The sequence below is a fragment of the Lynx rufus genome, unplaced genomic scaffold, assembly GCF_022079265.1.
Source record: "Lynx rufus isolate CCGP_SWC_20201006 ecotype Redwood Valley unplaced genomic scaffold, mLynRuf1.p SCAF_3, whole genome shotgun sequence".
NCBI lineage: Eukaryota > Metazoa > Chordata > Mammalia > Carnivora > Felidae > Lynx > Lynx rufus.
In genome coordinates, this window is record NW_025814845.1 from 98,954,904 (window position 1) to 98,978,110 (window position 23,207).

Sequence of the window (23,207 nt, forward strand, 5' to 3'; positions counted from 1 at the left end):
TAATTTTTTTTTAATATTTGTTTTTGAGACAGCGAGAGACAGAACATGAGTGGGGGAAGGGCAAAGAGTGAGGGAGACACAATATCCAAAGCAGGCTCCAGGCTCTGAGCACAGACACTGATGTGGGGCTCAAACTCTCAGACCATGAGATCATGACCTGAGTCGAAGTAAGATGCTTAATCGACTGAGCCACCCAGGTGCCAGTGGTTAGCTGGTTTTAAAAGACATTTAAGGTACAATACTAAAATATGTTAAATACAGATAAAAAGGCATGGAAACAGGTCACTATGTGAACAATACTGGATGAATGTACCAGACAAAAATGAACAATGCTCTGCAAAATGTACTCTACGATAATCTGTGATCACAAACTGTATCTCTCTTGAAAACTATTTTTTCCCACATTTATTAAAACACAATACAAATTTATTAAATTCATGCAAAAAAGTAATTCAAGCAAAGATAGTTAAAAGGTTATCTTATTCAGAAATTCAAAAAAGAGGACAATATCATTATTACTGAATATTAAAGAAACAGGAAAAGAAAGTTCCTCAAGTGAGTCCTTTTGAAACAGCTATATTGAGGATAGGTACCAAAATAAAAGTCACACTGAAGCATGAGTCACTTCCTCACATTCACTCAGAGTACACGCTAAATAGCAGAACCTATTACACTTCAGACTCATTTCTAATGTCAACATTAAAAACTGTAACTGTGTTTGGTACACTATGAATATTGCTATTTTTGAAAATATACTTAAAGTATACTTATAAAACAAATAAAAGTAACCTTGTGATTTGCTTAAGGTAATAAGCATCATATAAAAAGGATAACCTCCAAATCACCATAAGAACATCATTTTATTTGAGTTAAGTAAATTCTTATCAAGTCTCTCTTCTGTACCAGGAACTTCCTTAGATCCCAGAGATGCAAGATGAAAAAGAACCATTCCAGTCCTGGAAGAGCTCAGTCTAATAACTTGTAAATAAATATCTGAATTAGCTTTGAAAAATAAAATTATGGCACTAATCACTTAAAAAAAAACCCTATATTCATCCAAAAATGTACAAAAATTGACAAGTTTCCACTCATCGAGTATTTTGTATGACCCATGTATCACCATAGCTCAGGGCAGTGCAGAATCCATACCTAAATCTAGGTTCACCTTCATACAAATTTATATAACTCTTCTGAAAAAGTAAATAGAACAGAGAGTTTCTGAAGAGCTCATATAAATCATGCATCCCTTATGTGTCATTTTGAGTCATATATTGATTAATTAATATTAAATTGATTATCACATGATAATGAGCATACATGCCCATATAGCTTAAATATGTAATCCATTCAACTCAGGGAAGGCTTCTACTTACTTTCTTGTGACTTCTAAGCACTGAGGGTGTAACAAATGCCTTATTACATAGCTCACATCTGTATTTCTTGTGTCTTTCATGGACCACCTGGACATGAACATTTAAAGTATCCTTCCTTTTAAAGGTAGCATCACAGTGATGGCATTTGAAAGTCCTCTCACCTTAGAAACGAAACAGTCAAATAAGAGAAACATCAGATGAGCAGGGTGTTGTTAACTGCCCCTCAGAGGTACCAGATTTAGTGTTGTTTTCTTCAAAAACTTAGCTGTATTACTAAAAATTTATCATAACCAGAAAAGGTAGTTTTTTATGAAATATTTTGATTCCATATATCACTCCCACCACAACCTTTGTGGCCTTTTTAGGGGACAGGGCACAGGTCAAACAGGGTCATGGGTAGCAAGCTGGGGCAGGACGCCCCTGAGGGCACACAGAAATGGGTCAGAGCCAGCCCCCTTCTAGGACAGGAGAGGGCTACAACACCCCTTCCTTTCTCAGCACTGTCCCAGGAACCTGGACTACAGTCTCCCTAACACGGGTCCTTGGTCTGCTGTGAAACACCTGGGAAAGGTTTCAACTCCCAGGTTCTCAGACAGTTTGGGGGGCTGCCTCTCAGAGAGCCAGTTGGAATGGAGCAACTCTCCTTTCCTAGAGCCCCTGGGTACCTGTGAGCGTTTTCACCTTCTTCTTATTCTGGAGCCTAGGCCGGCAGGGAAAGCAACTCCAGAAACTATGTTTAGGGGAATATGGTATTTTTTAAACTTTCATATAATGCTCTCTATCCTTGTAGGTCTTCATAACAAACATGTCAAACTCTAGTGGCCTACTTTAAGTACATTTTCAGTGATCTATGTGCACAATTAGAAGACAGTTTTCTCTCTCAGAAAGTTACAAAATTTGAATAGCACATAGTTATACAAATAAGACAGACTAGAAGTTGAATGTATTTTCCCTTTGTAGAAAACAACTGTATTAGCACAGAGTCACATATTATGTTCAACTATGAGACAAAATATACAGGTAACTTACTACATCGAAATAAGAGATTACCTCAATTTGAACTAAACTCTTATATAAAACTTCCCTCCATTATAACTAGCATAAATTTAGAAATATGAAGATCCTATTATTTCTTCATACCAAATTTAAGGAAGGAGGGACAAAAAGAAGGAAAAGAGAAAAAAAAAGAAAAAGACAAATTATCCTTTTCAAACAGAATTATAGCTCTTTATGTTAAAATCTCTGATAGTCTTGTTAAAATCTAATGCTTGGTACAGTCACATCCAAACCATGCATGAATTGTGTAGATTCTTAAAGCTCTGTTTATGTTACCTTTGTGAATTTTTGTTGCTGGGTGCTATTATTGTAACCTAGTTTGTCTTTATATATCTTCTATATTAAATTTATTTAAATACTTCATTTATAACCAGTGAGAGTAAAAGAAAATATCAATTGACATAAGATTATAAATAATAGCAAATCAACTCAGGAATAAAAAGAAATTTTTAAAAAACATACCAAAAAAAAAACAAAACAAAGCAATCCTCCAAGATTTCTCCTTCAAAGCATATCTATTAAACTATCACATGAAACAAAATATTGATTCCAGAGTGCCTGGGTGGCTCAGTCAGTTAAGCGTCTGACTTGGGCTGAAGTCATGATCTGGTGGTTCGTGAGTTTGAGCCACACATTGGCCTTTGTGCTGACAGCTCAGAGCCTGGCACCTGCTTCAGATTCTGTGTCTTCCTCTCTGTCTCTGCCCCTCCTCCTACTTGTGTTCTCTATCTCATCTACTCTCTCAAAAAATAATAAAAAAATTTTTTTAATGTAAAATTAAAAAATACATATATTGATTCCTATGCCAAAACCTCATCAAGCTCTACCAAGGGAGCTCTTACCTTTCTTCTTTCACATTTTAATTCCAGATTTTTTTGTTATAAACTTACCAGAATTTTAAATAATTCTGATGAGATTTTATCTGATGTTATCAGATTTCTTTGCCTTAAAGAAATAAAGCTATAATTAAAGATAGGATTTTCCCTATCTTAAAACCAAGAAGGTAGCTATCAAGCTATTTTTTGGTTTTCAGTGCGTTAGAAAATAGCAATAATTTCCAAAATAATAATTACAAGTTATTCTTTACATTTTGAGCCAGAAGGCTGATATAAGTTTCTTTAAAAAAAATTTTTTTAATGTTTATTTTTGAGAGAGAGAGAGAGAGACAGCACGAGCAGGGGAGAGGCAGAGAGAGAAGGAGACACAGAATCTAAAGCAAGGACCCAGGCTCTGAGCTCTGAGCACAGAGCCCAACATGGGGCTCAAACTCACAAACCGTGAGATCATGACCTGAGCCAAAGTCGGATGCTTAACCAACTGAGCCACCCAGGTGCCCCTGCTGATATAAGTTTCTATGGTGATCTTCATGTTTTGAGTTAAACAGGTTTTAATTTTCATATTGTGCAAGATCACCTTTCATATTTTGTCCCATTTTGCCCACTTCTGGTTTTCTCCATCCTCACTGGTCTTATCTGATATTTAACTTTACCTGCAATAGCCTACTTATACAATTACAAAACTGATTTCCCAGTCTTGGTACAGCATCATAAAGCCTTTGGTTAATGTGCTGATCAACATTATATTGAATACAGAATGTGCAAGCACAGTCTACACTTGCCACTTCAATCCCATGTCTCAGGTTTATGAGAACCGATCAGCTGAAATAGAAAGTAATAGATGCCTTATATTAAAAACTCCTTGCTGTTATTGAAAATTTTATTTACCCAAGGAAAAATTTCCTGAGCATAAGGGTAAATTTGACCACAGAAGTGTTTTTTTTTAATGTTTATTTATTTTTGAAAGAGAGTGAGAGAGAGAGAGACAGAGCGTGAGCAGGGGAAGGGCAGAGAGAGAGGGAGACACAAAATTGAAACCAGGCTCCAGACTCTGAGCTGTCAGCACAGAGCCCAACACGGAGCTCAAACTCACAAGCCGGGAGATCATGACCTGAGCGGAAGTCAGAGGCTTAACTGACTGAACCACCCAGGCACCCCCCACAGAAGTCTTAATAGTATGAATGAGGTTCCCTTGTCTCAATCCCTACTCTAAATCCATTCACCTCAGGGGCGCCTGGGTGGCTGTCAGTGAAGCATCTGACTCTTGAATTCGGCTCAGGTCATGATCTCACATTGTCTGAGATGAAGCCCCATGTCAGGCTCTGTGCAGGGAGCCTGCTTGGGATTCTCTCTCTCTCTACCCCTCACCCACTTGTATGCAGTCACTCTCTCCATCAAAACAAACAAACAAACATTTAAAAACTAAAACTAAACTAAACTAAAATAAAATCAAATCCATTCACTTCACAATGATTGTTTTTCTTAGTCAAATGACAGTGAAATGGAATGAAAATATGCTACATGACAAATTTTATTCCTTAAATGCACGGCTGTCCTTAGTAAGAAAATAAAAAGTGGTGTTAACAAATTCTCCAGAACTGTAACATAAAATGCAGAATGGCACAAGACCACAACACTCTTTTCTGTAGGAAAAGATGTATTTTATCATAATCATTACCACTCAGTATTTTAAAAAACTTTAATATCTTTGTTATTTTGAATTTTAGATACATCTACTCAATCAGAGAAAATGTCTTCCAAGATACTATCTTATCTCTAATGTTGTCATAACTGATTAATTGTTTTGCTTTCCTCAGACATATTAAAAATTTAATCAGCAGTAGTAACTTTGTTTCAGAAGATGTTCTACTGATTAAACAACTCAAAAGCAATAAATACAAATATTACTTATGTTATGCCATTTTTCTTTAATTTTAGATACAGTAACATAGCAAATGTCTAGTTACTTCAATATCTGAACACAGAACCCACTTTAAAACTCAACTTAGCAATAACATTTTCTCTGAAATAAAGTGCTGTAATAAAGTGTCCTTCAGCGATGTGAGTATAAAAGGTTTAGTATTCTAAAAATAGCTCTGAGTGGAACTGCCTTACCAGTTTGCATGGTATGCATGTGTATAACTTAACCCCAAGGAAAAGCAGTGCTCCTGCTAAAAGAAGTAAGAAATCAGAGCAGTGTAGAGAAAAGTAGGAAAAGCACGTGACTATTGGAACTCATATGCGACCTCCAGATGCATTTGTCACCGTGTTTCTCTGAGTCTCATTTTTCTCTGCTCCCCAACAATCAACAGGTTACATTAGATTTGTATTTTGGTCCTTTCCAACTTTAAAAGAGTCCGTGAGCTAATAAAATCATGCCAGACATTCGCATGTTTTAAAGGGTCAGACACGTTTCCTTAATCATTTTATTTGAAAGGGAACAAGAATGTCTATTTCAGAACAAATTTCAAAGATACCTTGCCGAACATAAGAAACGATTTTATATACAAACTTTATATAGTGGGAAGAAATGACACAAATAAAATGTCTCATAAAATGATTTAATGTGGAAAAATAAAGCAAGGATAAAGGAAGGAGAACTGAAAGGTAGAATTACCAGCCTTTTAAACTACACATGGGTCCACTTCTGTGATGCCTACATTCTCAAAAGTTGTAAGGGCAAAGTTTGAGAGAATTAATTTTGTCCTCAACTGCTTGTATTTTGACTTACTGTTATGTATGAGAAGGTGTCTCTGCAAAGAAAATGGGGTCCGGAACAAAGCTTTACATTCCTCACACTGGAATGGTCTCTCTTCAGAATGGGTCTGCACATGAAAGAAACTGTGAGTTAGGAGGATCTACAATCATCTAGTCATGACAATAACTGTGAGCCTATATCCATGGTATGAAAGAGGAAAGGGTAGGTAGACAATATCTTGTTTCTTCTGGTGACGTTCTTTCAACATAAAATTGTAAACACAAATTTGCTACATGCATGGTAAAAAAACAACTGTATTTTTAAATTCTCACATTAATTATCAATTTGATAAATAATAAGGGAAATTGGGGCACCTGGGTGACTCAGTCAGTCAAGGTCTGACTCGGTTTTGGCTCAGATCATGACCCCAGAGTCATGGGATTGAGTCCTCATTTGGCTGTGCTCTGCGCATGGAGCCTGCTTGGGATTCTCTCTCTTTCTCTCTCTTTCTCTCTCTCTCTCCCTCCCTCTGTCCCTCTCCCCTTGCTTGCAGGGAAATTTCATCCATCATTTATTTTGTGCCCAGTCTATGCTATGCACTTCATGCTGCTATGGGACAGTCCTACTTTACACACCGGGGATACAGCAGTAAAAACAAAAGATGAAGTCCCTGCTATCATGGAGCTCTTACACTAGCTGGGAGAGGACAATTAACAAATGATAAAATATGAAATACATATTATAGAGAGAAAGAAAGAAAGAAAGAAAGAAAGAAAGAAAGAAAGAAAGAGGACAGCAAAAGTTTCAAAGGATGGGGTAGCAATTTTGAACAGTGGTCAAAGAAATTACATCCAAGAAGGCGACTTGAGAGAAGACCTAATGGAAGTGAGGGAGCAAGAGCAAGCCTCCCTCTGAGTGATCTGGGCAGAAAACACCATGGAGGCCAGTGTGGTTGGAGCAGGTGGAAAAGGCATGGAAAGGGAGACGGGGTCAGAAAAAATGGGGAAATAATGGGAAAGAGAAGCAAATCATGTTGGGCCTGGTTGGCCACTGCAGGAGTTTTGTCTTTTACTGAGAGAGAGAAAAAAATCTCAAATGAGTTTTGAGCAGATGAGGGGCATGATTCACCTGACATTTAATAGGATGCTAAGGTGGCTGTGTTGAGAAGGGGATATACAGGAGGACAAGGAAAAGCAGAGAAACCAGAGAAGAAAGAGCAATCAACCAAGCAGGAAATAATTAAGACCTATGTCATGGTGGTAGCCACCAATGTAAAGAGAAGCAGTAGGCTTCTGGATGTATTATAAAAGTTAACAGGTTTTGTGGAGACACTTGGATTGGAAGCATGAGACACAGAAAAGAAGAATCAAATGTGCCTCCAAGATTGTGACCAAAGCAATGGTAGGATGAATCAGACATTTACTAATATGTGAGACAGCAAGCCAAGAAACAAGTTTGGGTTAAAGATAAGAGGTTCAGTTTGGGGTAAGTTCAAAGGACTATTAAAAGATGTCTAGTAGAGGGGCGCCTGGGTGGCGCAGTCGGTTAAGCGTCCGACTTCAGCCAGGTCACGATCTCGCGGTCCGTGAGTTCAAGCCCCGCGTCAGGCTCTGGGCTGATGGCTCGGAGCCTGGAGCCTGTTTCCGATTCTGTGTCTCCCTCTCTCTCTGCCCCTCCCCCGTTCATGCTCTGTCTCTCTCTGTCCCAAAAATAAATAAACGTTGAAAAAAAAAAAATTAAAAAAAAAAAAAAGATGTCTAGTAGATAGTGGAATATTTCAAGTCTGGATTATAGTGTATAAAATTTGGGGATATCAGGTTATATAGTGTTAATATTTAAAGCCTCATGAATACAATGAGAGAATAAAAATTTTAAAAAAAACATCATCTGTAGTATATCAGATTGGCAAAGGTGAAGAAAATGGATATTATTCATTGTTGACTAAAAGGTAAGAACAAGCGCCCTCATGTCTTGTAACTGGAAATATCAATTTTCTGAGTGGCAATGTGGCGCTATTTACCAAAACGGCAAATGCACGTACTCTGACTAACCAACTGCCTTTCCAGAAATATATGACAAATTTTTACATAAACAAAAACTTTTTAAAAAGCCTCCCAAATGGCCACTGACATTCGGTCAACTAATTCTGTGTGGCTATTATATGTTTATTTTGATATGGAAACCCCCCGTAACATATTTTGATGTCAAAAGCACAATGCAAAACATTCTACGTAGAATATCATACATTGCGAATACACGCACATGTAGAATGGGGGGTAGAAAATGTCCTACAAAATACTGAGGAGGGTTCTCATAGTAGAGAGTGGTATTTGACAGAGTTTTCGTTGTCTTCTTTATACCTTTCTTTGATATTTTAATTTTCTACAAAGAGTAAATAATATTGTTACAAAAAGAAACTCCTTTGTTTTTAGAGCATACATATTGGAACAAAGGGTTGCTTTACTCTTCCAAAAATATGGCATTCCACCCTAAGCAATTCTCTCTCTTTTTCTAAATCTAGGACAAAACAACATGTGTGTGGACAGGATTTAGTGACTTGATTATGAAATAATGGGACAGCATAATGCCTTATACCTATATTAACCAAACCAAAGCCACAACATCTAAATATGGCCTGAAGTCGAGAGCTATTTTAAGCAGTAAGCTGTTAGTGCATAGCCAGGTGAACAAATATTTCTGTCAAAAAGATATCGATACCACCAGCTGAGTTGTTACCGCATGACTTGTCAAAGTCTCAGCAGAGAACCCATGCATTCAAACTCATTTAAGTAAGGCGGCAGTGAAATGCTTGCCTGTTGTGAATAGACAACCTCTGTCTCCAAGACATAAAATACTTTAGAAGTACTAAATAAAATCAAGCTTCTTAAACGGTGTCTTGTCCTTCAATTTTTCATCTCTAAAGGGTGTCAAACTTTTCACTGACTTATTAATTGTATTATCTTTCAGCTGTAGAATATTCCCCCACTTAAATGCCAAGTCACCGATGACACCAGTATCTGCTGATACAATAAATGAACTAGTCCATGAACTAGTATTACAAAATACACTTTTATGCACCAAGTCTGATTATTGTTACAGATGGAGAAAATACGTTAAGAAAATGCATTGCACTATTTATAGCACCTAATGTCTCAAAAATGCTTCAGGTTTTTAACATAATTTTTATACAATAATCACCAAATTAGCACATTTCTAGCTACTCAAATGAAAAATTAATTTCATGAGAACAGAATAAAATTTTCATCGGGTCCATTCACAATTAAAAATTGTAACTGACTATCACCAATACATATTGCTCTGTAGTAATGGTTTTATTGGAAATGGTATTTCTTCTCTGGGTCATGTGCAAAGCAACAAAATGATCATAAAATTCAGAGGAAATAACTAGAGATAAAATAAATTTGGAGAAAATATTCCTGAGATATATGTGTTGGAACTATTCTTTTTTCTAAAAAAAAGGGTTTTGTTATTGAAGTCTCAAGTCTGCATATCATAAGTATATTACTATCCCACTGGGCCATATAATAAACCTAAAGCTGCATAAAATGTGTGTCATCTGGCTGTTTACAAGGTCTGTGGATTAAGTTTTTACTGTCAGCTTTATAACTGGATTCCTTAAAGGGCCTCCTCCTCACAAAAATGAATAGAAACTAGAGAGATATCAAAGAAATTGGCTCAGCACAGGAAAAAGTAGCTCATTTCACACAGATAAGTTAAGATTATAAAATTGAGGTTATGTTCTTACAGAAGTATAGCCTTTTGTGGCTAAGCCCAACCTTTTCACTGCTTGAACGCCACAATTCCATTAGTACAAAGCCATAACCTCATGGCTACCCCATGGAGCCAACCACCAATGCCTTATGTTTATACCCTGATCAGGGCAAAGGGAATTTGTTCAAAGAGGGAATAATCATAGACTTGCAGAAGTCCTCCCTGGAGGGCAGCAATTCAGACTCACTCTCAGGGAGTTCTCCCCCCTACAGTACTGCTAAAACATGGTATCTCATATTTCTATCCAAGGATGCTTCTAACAAATACTGCTTCAAACATATGACCCTTCAGGCTAGCTGATGTGACCATTAATTTAAAAGTTCTGCCTCTACAATGTCCACCATTTATTACAGCTAGCCTATAGCCATACAGAACAAATTTACTCTCCCTTCCACAACAAAGCCCTTTGAATATATGGAAACAGCAACCATGTCCCCTCACAAACTGTCAAGATAACAGACACTTGGTAGTTTCAATCATGAAAATATGGCTTTCAGACACATCACAAGAATTGTAAAGCAGAATTTTCTGAATAAAAATAGGCATCCTAATTTTTGTAACTCGTATGGAACAACTCATAGCAACTATACCAGCTTCTCTACTGAATAACTTGTTTGCTGTGCAAGATGGCTAAATAAATTGGTAATTCTGCATTGAACTTTATGGGCCATCTAAAAATAAACAAGTGCAGGGGTGCCTGGGTGGCGCAGTCGGTTAAGCGTCCGACTTCAGCCAGGTCACGATCTAGCGGTCCGTGAGTTCGAGCCCCGCGTCAGGCTCTGGGCTGATGGCTCAGAGCCTGGAGCCTGTTTCCGATTCTGTGTTTCCCTCTCTCTCTGCCCCTCTCCCGTTCATGCTCTGTCTCTCTCTGTCCCAAAAATAAATAAACGTTGAAAAAAAAATTTAAAAAAAAAATAAAAATAAACAAGTGCAGATACCTAAACTACAAACGGACAAATAAACAATAATGGACCTTTTCTAATCCTACAAAAAATTACGCTCTCTAAAAATTAATACCAGTTGTTGAATAAGAAATAGTTTTCTTAAAATATAAGTCCCTAGAAATTAACAGATTATAGGATAATAACAATAATGGATAAAAACTAATAGGTAATAAGAAAATAATGGGATTCAAAATATTTGGCTAGACAAGATAGATAGATAGATAGATAGATAGACAGAAAAATGTTTGCGTGTGTGTGTGTGTGCATGCTGTGTATGAGTTTAAGCCACCATCCAATTATCTAAGTGTCAACATCACCAGAGGACATATTCTCATGAAACATCATAAAAACTTTATTTTTCAACATAATACAGATGCAAACTAAACTCAAAAGATCAGAGTTTGGGGTCAGTTTCTAATTTTAAATATAAAACATCCAAGATGGGATATTAGGTTCAAAACCTATTTTCTGCTGAAAAGACTACACTTTATCATAGTTTAATTATAATATATAGTTCTCATTTGCAAATTTTTAGTTTTCATTGATTCAGGTTTACAGAATTTGCTGGTATAATACAAATTGTTCATTTGTTTTGTTTTTCAGATTCTGCATGTAAGTGAAATCATATGGTATTTGTCTTTCTGCCTGACTTCTTTCCCTTAGCATTATACCTTCTAGGTCCATCCATGTTGTTGCAAATGGAAAGATCTTATTCTTTTTTATAGCTCAGTAATATTCCATTGTATGTATATACCTCATCTTCTTTACCTATTCATCTATCAGTGGACACTTGGATTGCTTCCTTACCTTGGGCTATTGTAAATAATCTGTAATAAACAGAAAGACACATACATCTTTTCAAATTAGTGCTTTTGTATTCTTCGGGTAAATTGTAGTAGAATTACTGAATCATATGATATTTCCATTTTTAATTTTTGAAAACCTCCATACTGTTTTCCACAGTGGTTGCACCACTTTACATTCCCACCAACAGCACACAAGGGTTCCCTTTTCTCCACATCCTCACCAACACTTGTTATTTCTTACCCTTTTGATATTAGCCATTCTGATAGGTATAAAGTGGTATTTCATTGTGGTTTTGATTTGTGGTACAAATTGTTCTATGAGAAGAGTATCTATTTTTCAAAAATATAACTTTCTTTTTTCATTTAGTTTAGCTTCCAAATTTGTATTACCCATCCACTAAGATTATTGACATCATTCAAAATTCATTACCCTCTGCATTGAAGGTTCATATAGGCATACTTCTTGCTCTCTGTATACTCTGCTCTAAAAGTCACAGAGTTTACTTTTCAAAGTTTTTGTCTTCTTTTGCTGTAACAAGCTATCACCACATCTTCCAGCTATCATTAACCTGTTTTGTTTTGTTTTGTTTTGTTTTGTTGGTAACTCCTCCTTCACTTAATCTTCTAATATGTCCTTTGGGCTGGGAAATAAGTCAATGGAACTTGGTAGGATTTCAGGCAGAGTAAAAGTGAAAATTATAAAGAAAGGATATCCATGCTATGACTAAATAACAGCTTTTAAAACATGAAATTTAGCAGTAGTAGAGAAGTAATGTGTAATTATACAGGAAAATGAGCTATGTTTTTGTTTGCTGTTGTTTCTACCAAGGAGGAGAAGAATAAAACATTCTGCTCCAAATCACCCACAAAAACAAATGTATATACGAAGACTTTCTGTGAAGAGGAGCTGTTTTTTAATATATGATATTGATCTCCAAGAAGATGAAAGGGAAGCAGTGTAAAGAAATCTGCTTGGTAACATTAATCTTCCCAAAACACCATGTAAAAGAATTATGTAAAAGAAAAACTAAAATGAGCTTTTGTTCAATAGATATTAAAACACACTATAAAGTACAATTATTAAAGTACTACGATACTGCAAGACAACAGACATTAAATGGAAAAGAGTGACATGCAAACATAGTTTTACATGAGAGGCATTCAACAGTATGATTGATAGGAGTGATCATAAATCAGGATCTCACTGGATACCTCAAAACAAATTCTTCATTGATTAAAATACTAACAAAAAGAAGTTAATATAACTTTTACAGGCATTGATAAATGTTTTCACAGTGTTGGAATAACAAAGTTTTCTAAGTAAGTCCTAAAACTCAGAAGCTGTGTATACTCAGAAGCCATAAAACTCATAATCCGTGTCATACTTCAAAACATAAAAAAGTAAAACTTCTTTATTCAAAAGATGCAAGTTGATATATGGGGACAAATAGTAGAAAGACAACTAGTGAAGGATTAGTATCTGTAATATCTACAGAGTTCCCAGAAACCAATGAGAAAACAGCCAAACAGTCCAAAAGAAAAGTGGATAAAGAGTACGTACAAGCATCTCTCAAAAGTAATGTAAATGGGACATAAGCTTATAAAAAGAACACAATTTCACTAACCATTGCTTAAATGCAATGAAATATCACTCTTCAAGTCTCAGACTGAAAAAAAAAAAGGCTGACGAAATCAAATGTTGATGGTACAGACAAAAGGACACTTGAATCACTGCTAGGTGAAAGTAGAGCTTTTTCTGAAGGCAGTTGGGCAAGAGCAATCAAAACTTAAAGAAAACTTACTATTTGAGCCATAAATTTCATAATTAAGATCTATTTTAGACAATACTATTGGCATAATTATACAGTTTAATGTAAAAGGATGTTAACTGAAGTATTCTTCAAAACAGGAATGGTTACAAAAAATGAGCAGGTGTATATGAACACATGTGAAAAACTCTCCAAGTCATAAAGTTAGACCAAAGAAGTAAGTTCCAGAATGATATCTTATGTCATAAAACCATTTACATTTAAATATACTTATCTCCCAGATGGGCAGCTAAAACCTTGTGCTTTTCTCCAAGCTTCACCCAAAAGAACATCTTACAGAAAATCATCAGTGGGAAATGTGGAAGTTGCTAAAGATTTGATTAGGGAGATGAAGGAGATGGCTGGTATGCACTTCACCTGAAAAATTCCCATCCGACCTAACACATGGGAATCTCTTCCCCAGCCAATGGTCACCTTTCCCAGTTCCTAAGCCCCATCTTTCCAATTCTGTCACCCAAACAAAAACAACTCTCACCTCATTTGTAATCTTCCGTACTCCAACCCATAATAGTATGTCAAAGTATGTCAAAGACATTATACTGAGAATAAAAATTGTATTTTACTCAGTGTAAAAAATATCCTCCAATTATTAGGATCACTAGCCTTTGAATATAGTAGAAGATGTGGTCATAATTAACAAATAATTTGTACAAATAATGTGTGCAGTCTTTAACATACTTGAGAAAGCCCTAAAAAGTATCCACTGGGGAGAGAACTAGAATTGTGGGGGATTGGAGAAGGTAGGTGCTGTCAAGGGTTATAATCTAAATTGCATAACTGATTATCCATGCATCCATGTATGATTTTAAGGTTTTATTTTCTTAAGATATCTACTACACAAAAAGAGCAGAAATTTTTTAAAATTTTTTAATGTTTATTCATTTTTGAAAGACAGAGAGAGAGAGCACAAGCAGCAGTGGGGTGGAGAGAGAGGGGAACACAGAATCTGAAGCAGGCTCCAGGCTCTGAGCTGCCAGCACAGAGCCGGACGCGGGGCTCAAACTCACGAACCGCGAGATTATGACCTGAGCCACCCAGGCGCCCCAAAAGGGCAAAAATTTTTAATCAAATTAAAAAACGGGCACTTGAGTGGCTCAGTCAGTTAAGCGTCTGACTCTTGATTTCAGGTCAGGTCATGATCTCACGGTTCATGGGATCAAGCCCTGCATTGGGATCTGTACTGGGAGCAGCACAGAGCCTGCGTGGAATTCTTTCTCTCTTCTCTCTGCACCCCGCCTCCCCGCTTGCTCATGTACTCTCTGTCTCTCTGTCTCTCTCTCAAAATAAATAAACATTTAAAAAATGTCACCTTCCTCTCTTTAAATATTTCCTACTTTGTGGTTTTAAGAGAGTCAGGGATATGCACTTTATTGGGCAGGTCAAGGAAAGGAAGTTCAAATCCCTGGACTGGGTTGGGCTGGGCTGGTCAAGAGCAGAGCAGGGAGCAAAGCTGATATCCCAGGGTGAGCTCAGGAAGTAAGCCTGAGTCTGAAGCTTTAAGGCAGAGACAAGAGTCAGAGGCTAGAGGTTTGGGAGGCAAGGCCCTGTGGCCAAAGGAGCAGGGGTGAAGGAAGCTCTAAAGGGCAATCTTTAGCTGATGGCTCCTATGTTAACATCTGGGGATGGGGAGGGTAGAGGGAGTAGAATAAAGCTGGGAGGGAGGTTTTTCTATGAAAGTCTGAGCATAAAGGGGGAAATCACTGATTTGGTAATAAATGAACTCCAAGTCAATCATTTACTTCAGAGCCAGAGAAGGGTTCAGAATGACAACAGTTCAAATTAAGGGTTTAAAGAGTACTTAGGTAGCTCAGACTGGGTAAACTCAGTTAGTACAGAATGAATATAATAAAGATTTCTCAGTGTGTTACTAGACCGCTAATACCCTCGTAAGTCAAGAAAGGAAGAATGTTCAGAAAAGCAACCCTGCAAATGTGGCAAAATGTACTGCAAATATACATTTTTTTAAAAACCACTTCTCATATTACAACTACGATTTAAGCACATTAAATCTTCTACATTTGGGATAATCTCTTCATGGATTTTATTTATTCAGAAAACATGTGCCACATTCAAAGAACAATATGTTCAGTAAGTGCTATGAGTACAGCATCTATCTTCAAACCTTAAACTGTAATATGGAAAATCAAGTGGTTTTGTTAGAGATTATATAGTGTCAGGGCACCTGGGAGGCTCAGTCAGTTGAGTAACTCTGCCTCAAGTCATGATCTTGCTGTTTGTGAGTTCCAGCCCCACATTGGGCTCACTGCTATGAGACTTGTCAGTACAGAGCCCGCTTCGGATCCTCTGTCTCCCTCTCAATGCCCCTTCCCCTCTTGCTTAAAATAAATAAATATTACAAAAAGAAATTATATAGTGACATCTCATCATCAACTTCAGAAAAATAATTTAAATAGGACATGTGATTTGCCATTAGCTGAATAAGCTTCAGACAAACCTCTATCTCTTGTTTCCCTCTGTCAGGTTCAATTCCTGCATGCGTCTCATTGTGCTCATCTCATCACTGTGAATGTGCTTCTAGAACACAAAAATAGGTAATTTTGTACAACACAGCACCGTAAATGAACCACCCACTACTTCACCTATAGCACACCTGAAGAAGAGAAACCTGGTACAAAGTTGAAGGAAAAAGCAACTGTGATTAAATTATGGAGTGATTTGTTCAGTCTATAATGTGACCCACTTCTTAGAGATTTTCAGAGATTTTTTTTATTATATATAATATATATAATATATAATAAAAAGTCTCTGAAAATATATAATATAATATATATATTATATATAGCAATACACACCAATATAATATATATATATATATAATAATATAATATATATATTATATATATGGTGTAAAACTTACACCATATATAGTTTTAGAATCTAATTCATGATCTATTTAGGAAGAGATTTATTCTTTCCTTTAAAACAGCTTTAATAAAATTTTAAATGAGCAAAGTCTGGTCTGCGATATCTGTCAAACAGACCACGACCAAAAAAATACTTTTTATACTGAAACTCAACACACATACACATATGCACAAATACATATGTATCATTTCATTAAATGGCCCTTACCCTTATATTTTCAATCATACTTTTAATGGCTATTCTTGACCCAATAAATTGATTTTAAGATATAAAAGCTGGCCACGGCCCAGAGTTTGGAAATCCCTGGATGAGATATTAGTATAGGCGGCCTCGTGGAATTATCCCAAGAGACAGTAGGACCAGAGTTGTTCATAGGCTCAAAAGTTCATCTCTGAAAGGATATAGAAAGGGTCAGTGTGGGGGCTAGAGTTCTTCATAGGCTTGAAAGTTCATCTCTGGAAAGATATGCAAAGGGTCAGGAAAAGGTCTTTTATTTGACTAGACATACCTCTGTCCCCAGAAGCTTGTTTACAACTTCATCAGGACAAAACCTCCCTGTATTCATTTCCATCATCAAGCACATAGTGTCAGCTTCCTGATCCAGGTGACTGAGTCCATCTAGACGTCCTGCCTACAGCAGGAGGAGGGAAGCCCTATATCCCTTATCTTGGTTTTGCTCCGCAATAAATTTGATAAGAAACAAAATGGAGGGTGAAGACTAACTGACTAGCTTCTGCCACCTCTAGTTCTGAAATGTCTGTGCAGTTGTTATTTAGAGATATAGTTAGATCCAGATAAACAATAATTAAGTAGATTCAAAAAATTCAACTAGTAATCACGCCAAATAATTGTCAGAATGGATTAGGGACAGGAATAACCAATTTTGACCTACTGAGACTATATAATTGGCAACATGATAAAAACAACTAATTAAGTTTTAGAAATAGAAATCACCCCTTCACAGTTTGTCATTGCCATAATCACACTGAAAGATAATATTTCCTTTTCAAGCGAATCCAAACGATAAGAGAAGAATTGACCCCAAATGAATGAAGTCAGTATAATAAAAATGAATAAGTTACATAACCAAAGAAACCAAAAAATAATTTATTTAAAATAATAATCCTTGGTCATGCTATAGAATGAAGATCAGTTTGACTCAAATGTTTTTTTTTTTTCTAATTTCCTTGCATATCCTTATTTTTCAGTTTCTTAACTGGCTATTAATGAATAATGATGGAAGAAAAAGTTTATTGCTTTTTCACATAACTCTTGGAGAATATTTCAGACTTTTTCACTTAACCATAACAAATACTAGGATCTAACAGTAAGAAGCACATATACCAGAAGGATTGAATGTGCTTTCCACTTTAGAAATTACAGGCATCATTGTTTCTATACTACCCAAGACATCATTATTACTTTAATATGATTTATGGCTGACTGTATAAGAGATGGTGCAAAGATCCTGTGCTAAATTCCCATATGGCATATAACATAAGCCAAACTGAAAAACTCGTAAATGTGGGTAGATCAGTTTCATCAAAGAATGGAGCAAGAGAGTTCCAGAGACTGAGCAGGAAACTAGCCAGATAATTTTTTATAGTCGTGTAATTCCAAAGCAGCAGTAATGAATGTGATCCTGCCCCTGATCATTTAACGCTTGAGTAAAACCTAAAGGCAGTCAGCAAGAAATTAGGCAGAGATGATTTGGGACACTATCAATCAACTCTTTTTATTCTTTGGTAAATCTAACTTTTTTTCCGTTTAGGCTAAAGCTGAAAAGATATCATAACTTCTTAGATGATTTAAAAGAGAAAGAATGAATCTTTGAAGTCTCAATAAATGCTGAAGTAACTATAGCTCCAATGGAATAGTCCAAGAGAAAAAAAAGTAACAAGTTATTTTAAAAGATATCATATATATACATATATTTATTTGCATATATATATACATATACATATATGTATGTGTGTGTGTGTGTGTGTGTGTATATATTTAACAGCATGCTAAAATATATCAACCAATATCAATGAATAAGTAGTGTCACAACAAGCAGGGCAAGCACTCTGAGCCCCAAGCTTCAGCAGCAGTCCATCATAGTCAGGGAGCACACACAATCTATATACAGAGAACACTTCTTGAGTGTCTGGGCAGGAGGGGAATTCATAACTGGGGGGGATCCCACTTCTGGGCCCACAAGTTATAGCAATACAGACCTATCTCAAGAAGCAAGAAAAATCCCAAATAAACTAATCTTACACCTAAAGGAGCTAGAAAAAGAACAAGCAAAGCCCAAAGTCAGTAGAAGGAAGAAAATAATAAATATTGGAGGAGAAAGAAATAAAATAAAGAATTAAAAAAGCAATAGAACAGATCAATGAAACCAGGAGCTAGTTCTTTGAACAAATTAACAGAATTGATAAACTTTTAGCCAGACTCAAAAAAAAAAAAAAGGAGACACAAAGCAAAATAAAAAATGAAAACAAGGTAATGATTCTAAAGCTTCTCACTGAACTCAGAAGAATAGATAAAAACTTTACAAAGGAAATAGAAAAATATAAGAAAGTACCAAACAGAAGCCATAGAACTTAAAAACATAATAACTGAACTGAAAAATACACGAGAGGGGCTCAACAGCAGATTGGATGAAGCAGAAGAACAGATCAGCAAGCTAGAAGATGTAAATAATGGAACTCACCCTGACAGAGCAGGAAAAAAAAAAAAAAAAAAGGAAAAAGAAAATGACAAAACATTTCAAAGAAATAATGACTGGAAATTTTGCTCATCTGGGAAAGGAAACAAACATGTAGGTCTAGGAAGTCCACTAAGTTCAAAAGATATCCACACCAACACACATTCTAATTAAAATGTCAAAAGTTAAAGAGAGAATCTTAAAAACAGCAACAGAAAAATAATGTGTTATATGTAAAGGAAATCCCATAAAGCTATCAGCAAAATTTTCAGCAGAAACTTTCCAGGTGATAAAGGGAGTGGCATGAAGTATTCAAAGTGCTGAAGGGAGAAACCTTCAAACCAAGAATACTCTACTGGCAAAGTTATCATTCAGAACAGAAGGAGAGACAAGTTTCCCAGATAAACAAAATTAAATAAGTTCATCACCACTAAACCAGTCCTAAAAGAAATATTAAAGGGACTTCTTTAAGCTGAAAAGAAAAGGCACTAATTAATAACAAGAAAGCATATTAAAGTGAAAATCTCTCTGAAAAAGGTAAATATATAGTGAAAATAGTGGAGTAATCATTTATAAAGCTAGTATGAAGGGTCAAAAGTAATTAAGATTAAATAATTAAGGGATATATAAAATAAAAGATGTGAAATGTGACATCAAAAACAAACTGTGGGAGAGGGGAATAAAAATGTAGTTTTGGAATGTGTTCAAATTTAAGTGGCTATCAATTTAAAATAAATTGTTATACACATAGGGTGATATATGTGAACTATTTCAAAGTAACCAAAAATAACATATCATAGCAAATACACAAAGGAAAATGAAAAAGGAATCTAAACATAACACTAAAGAAGTTATCAAAACAGAAGATAAATGGGGCACCTGCATAGCCAGTTAAGCATCTGACTTTGGCTCAGGTCATGATCTTACAATTTATAGGTTAGAGCCCAGCCTTGAGCTCTATGCTGACAGCTCAGAGTCTGGAGCCTGCATCAGATTCTGTACCTCCCTCTCTCTCTGCTCCTCCCTCTCTCATGCTCGTTCTCTCTCTCTCTCTCTCTCTCAAAAATAAATAAATATTAAAACAAAAAAAAAAACAGAAGGTAAGAGAGAAAAAGAAAATAACAAGAAAACTGTGAAAACATCCAGAGAAAAGGTAACAAAATGGGAATAAGTCCACAATTTTCAATGATTATTTTACATGTAAATGGACTAAATTCTATAATCAAAAGATATACAGTGGCTGAATGAATAAAAAAAAAGACTTAGCTATATGTTTCCTGTAAGAGTCTCACTTCAGAAGGACACACACAGATTAAAAGTGAAGTGACAGAAAAATGTATCACATGTAAATGGAAATGAAAAGAAAGCTGGTATGGCTATACTCAATATCAGACAAAATAGACTTAAAATGACTGTAATAAAATGTAAGAAAAGGCATTACATAATCATAAGGGAATCAACCCAGCAGGAAGATATAACATTTATAAACATGTATGCACCCAAACAGAAGCATCAAAATACACAAACAAATATTAACAGGCCTAAAGGCAGAACTTTATAGCAATACAATAATAGTAGGGGATTTTTAACACCCCTACTTATATCAATGGATAAATAATCCAGACAGAAAGTCAATAAGGAAACATAGGTTTACACAACACATTATACCAGATGTACTTAATAGATAAATACAGAACTTTCCATCCAAAAGGAGTTGAGGGGCAACTGGGTGGCTCAGTCAGTTAAGTATCTGACTTCGGCTCAGTCATAATCTCACAATTCAGGGAGTTCGAGCCCTACATCAGGCTCTCTGTGGACAGCTCAGAGCCCAGAGCCTGCTTCAGATCCTGTGTCTCCCTCTCTCTCTGCCTTCCCCTGCTCGTGCTCTCTCTCTCTCTCAAAAATAAATAAACATTGAAAAAATTCAAAAGGAGATGAATACATATTCTTCTCAGGTGCACATGAAACATTCTCCATGATAGATCATATGTTAGGCCATAAAGCAAGTCTTAATAAAAAGACTAAAATCATATCGAGCATCTTTTCCAAGCACTAAGAAAAAAAAAGAAAAAAAAAAGAAAAAAGAAAACCTAAAGTTAGAAGAAGGAAGGAAATAATAAGAATAGAGTGGAAATCAGTGAAATAGAGACTAAAAAGACAATAGAAAAGATGAATGAAACTAAGAGGTGGTTCTTTGAAAAGATAAACAAAACTGACAAACCTTTAGCTGGACTCACTCACTAATATATTTATTTTATAAATATAACATCAGAAAGAGGAAAAGATAAAACTGATATCACAAAAACACAAATCATCATACAAGACAACTACAAAAAAATTCTATGCCAAGAAATTGGACAATCTAGAAGAACTAGATAAATTCCCAGAAATAATATTTCAAGACAGAATCATGAAGAAATAAAAAGTCTGAATAGACCAATTACAGTAAGAAGATGAATTAGTAATCAACACCTCCCAACAAACAAAAGTCCAGGGCAATATAGCATCACTGATGAATTCTACCAAACATTCAAAGATTTAATACCTACCATGCTCAAACTCTTCCAAAAAACTGAAAAGGAGGGAATGCTTCCAAACCCATTTACAAAAACAATATTACCCTGATACCCAAACTAGACAAGGACACCACAAAAAAAAAAAAAGAAAGAAAAAGAAAAAAGAAAAGAAAAGAAAAGAAAAAAAGAAAAGAAAAAGAAAAAGAAAAAGAAAAAAAAGTGAAGGAGAAGAAGATGAGGAGGAAGTGGGGGGAAGAAAAAAACTTACAGGCAAATATACCTTTTAAACATAGATGTAAAAATCCTCAATAAAATATTAGCACACTGAATTTAATAACACATTAAGAAGATCATACACCATGATCAAGTGGGATTTATTCCACAGATGCAAGGATGGTTCAATATCCACAGACCAATCAACATGATGAACCACATTAACAAAATGAAAGATAAAAATTGTATAATCATCTCAAATAGATAAAGGCATTTGGCAAAATTTAACATCCACTTATTATAAAAACTCTCAACTAAGTGTGGAGGGAACATAGTTCCACATAATAAAGCCCATATATAACAAGTCCATAGCTAATATCAAACTAAATGATAAAAAGTTGAAAGTTTTCCTTTAAAATCAGGTACAAGACCAGGATGCCCACTCTCCCCGCTTTTATGCAACATAATATTGGAAGGCCTAGCCAGAGTAATTAACAAGAAAAAGAAATAAAAGACATCTAAATTGAAAGAAAAAAGTAATTAAAACTGTCACTACTTGCAAATGACATGATACTATACATAGAAGACCCCAAAGACTTCACCAAAAGAACTGCTGGAACTAATAAATGAATTCAATTATGTTTCAAGATACAAAATTAATATGCAAAAATCCATTGCATTTTCACACACTAATAAGAAACTATCAGAAAGAGAAATCAAGAAAACAATCCTATTTATAAGTGCATCAAAAACAATGAAATGTCTAGGACTAAATTGAACCAAAGAAGTGGAAAACCTGTACCCGGAAAATGATAACACATTGATGAAACAAATGGAAGACACAAATAAATAGAAAGATATTCCATGTTCATGGATTAGAATAATTAATACTGTTAAAATGTCCATACTACCCAAAGCAATTTATAGATTTAATGCAATCCCTATCAAAATTCCAATAGCATTTTTCACAAAAGTAGAACAAATAATTGTAAAATTTGTACGGAATCACAGTAAATCTCAAATAGCCAAAGCAATGTGGATAAAGACGAACAAAGAGGCATCATATTCCCAAATTTAAAACTATACTACAAAGCTATATAATCAAAACAGCATGTTACAGATAGAAAAATATAGACACACAGATCAATGGAACAGAATAGATAGCCCAGAAATAAACTCATGCAATTAATTTATGACAAAGGAGGCAAGAATACAGAATGGGAAAGAAGAGTCTCTTCAATGAATAGTGATGAGAGACGTGAACAGCCACATGCAAAAGAATGAACCTGGACCACTCTCTTACACAATATACAAAAATAAATTTAAAATGTATTAAAAGACTTGAATGTAAGACCTGAAACCATAAAACTCCTAAAAGAAAACATATTAATCTCCCTGACATGAGTCTTAGCAATGCTTTGTAGATCTGGCTCCAAAGACAAGGACAACAAAAGCAAAAATAAACAAATGGGAGTACATCAAACTAAAAAACATCTGCAGAGCAAAGGAAACTATCAACAAAATGAAAAGACAACCTAGTGAATGGGGGAAGATATTTGCAAA

The 23,207-nt window shown here is 35.5% G+C and overlaps 1 protein-coding gene across 2 annotated transcripts in view; it reads right to left on the reverse strand.

The window, feature by feature from the left end:
* PRDM5 (PR/SET domain 5) overlaps nucleotides 1-23,207 on the reverse strand; it is a 206,685-nt gene that overhangs the window by 74,022 nt on the left and 109,456 nt on the right. For both annotated transcript variants that reach the window (XM_047090496.1, XM_047090495.1), the window contains exons 10-11: nucleotides 5,997-6,090; nucleotides 1,374-1,534 (exon numbers count right to left, since the gene is read on the reverse strand). In XM_047090496.1, coding sequence (XP_046946452.1) covers nucleotides 1,374-1,534; nucleotides 5,997-6,090 — 255 coding nt within the window. The remainder of the gene's footprint in view (nucleotides 1-1,373; nucleotides 1,535-5,996; nucleotides 6,091-23,207) is intronic.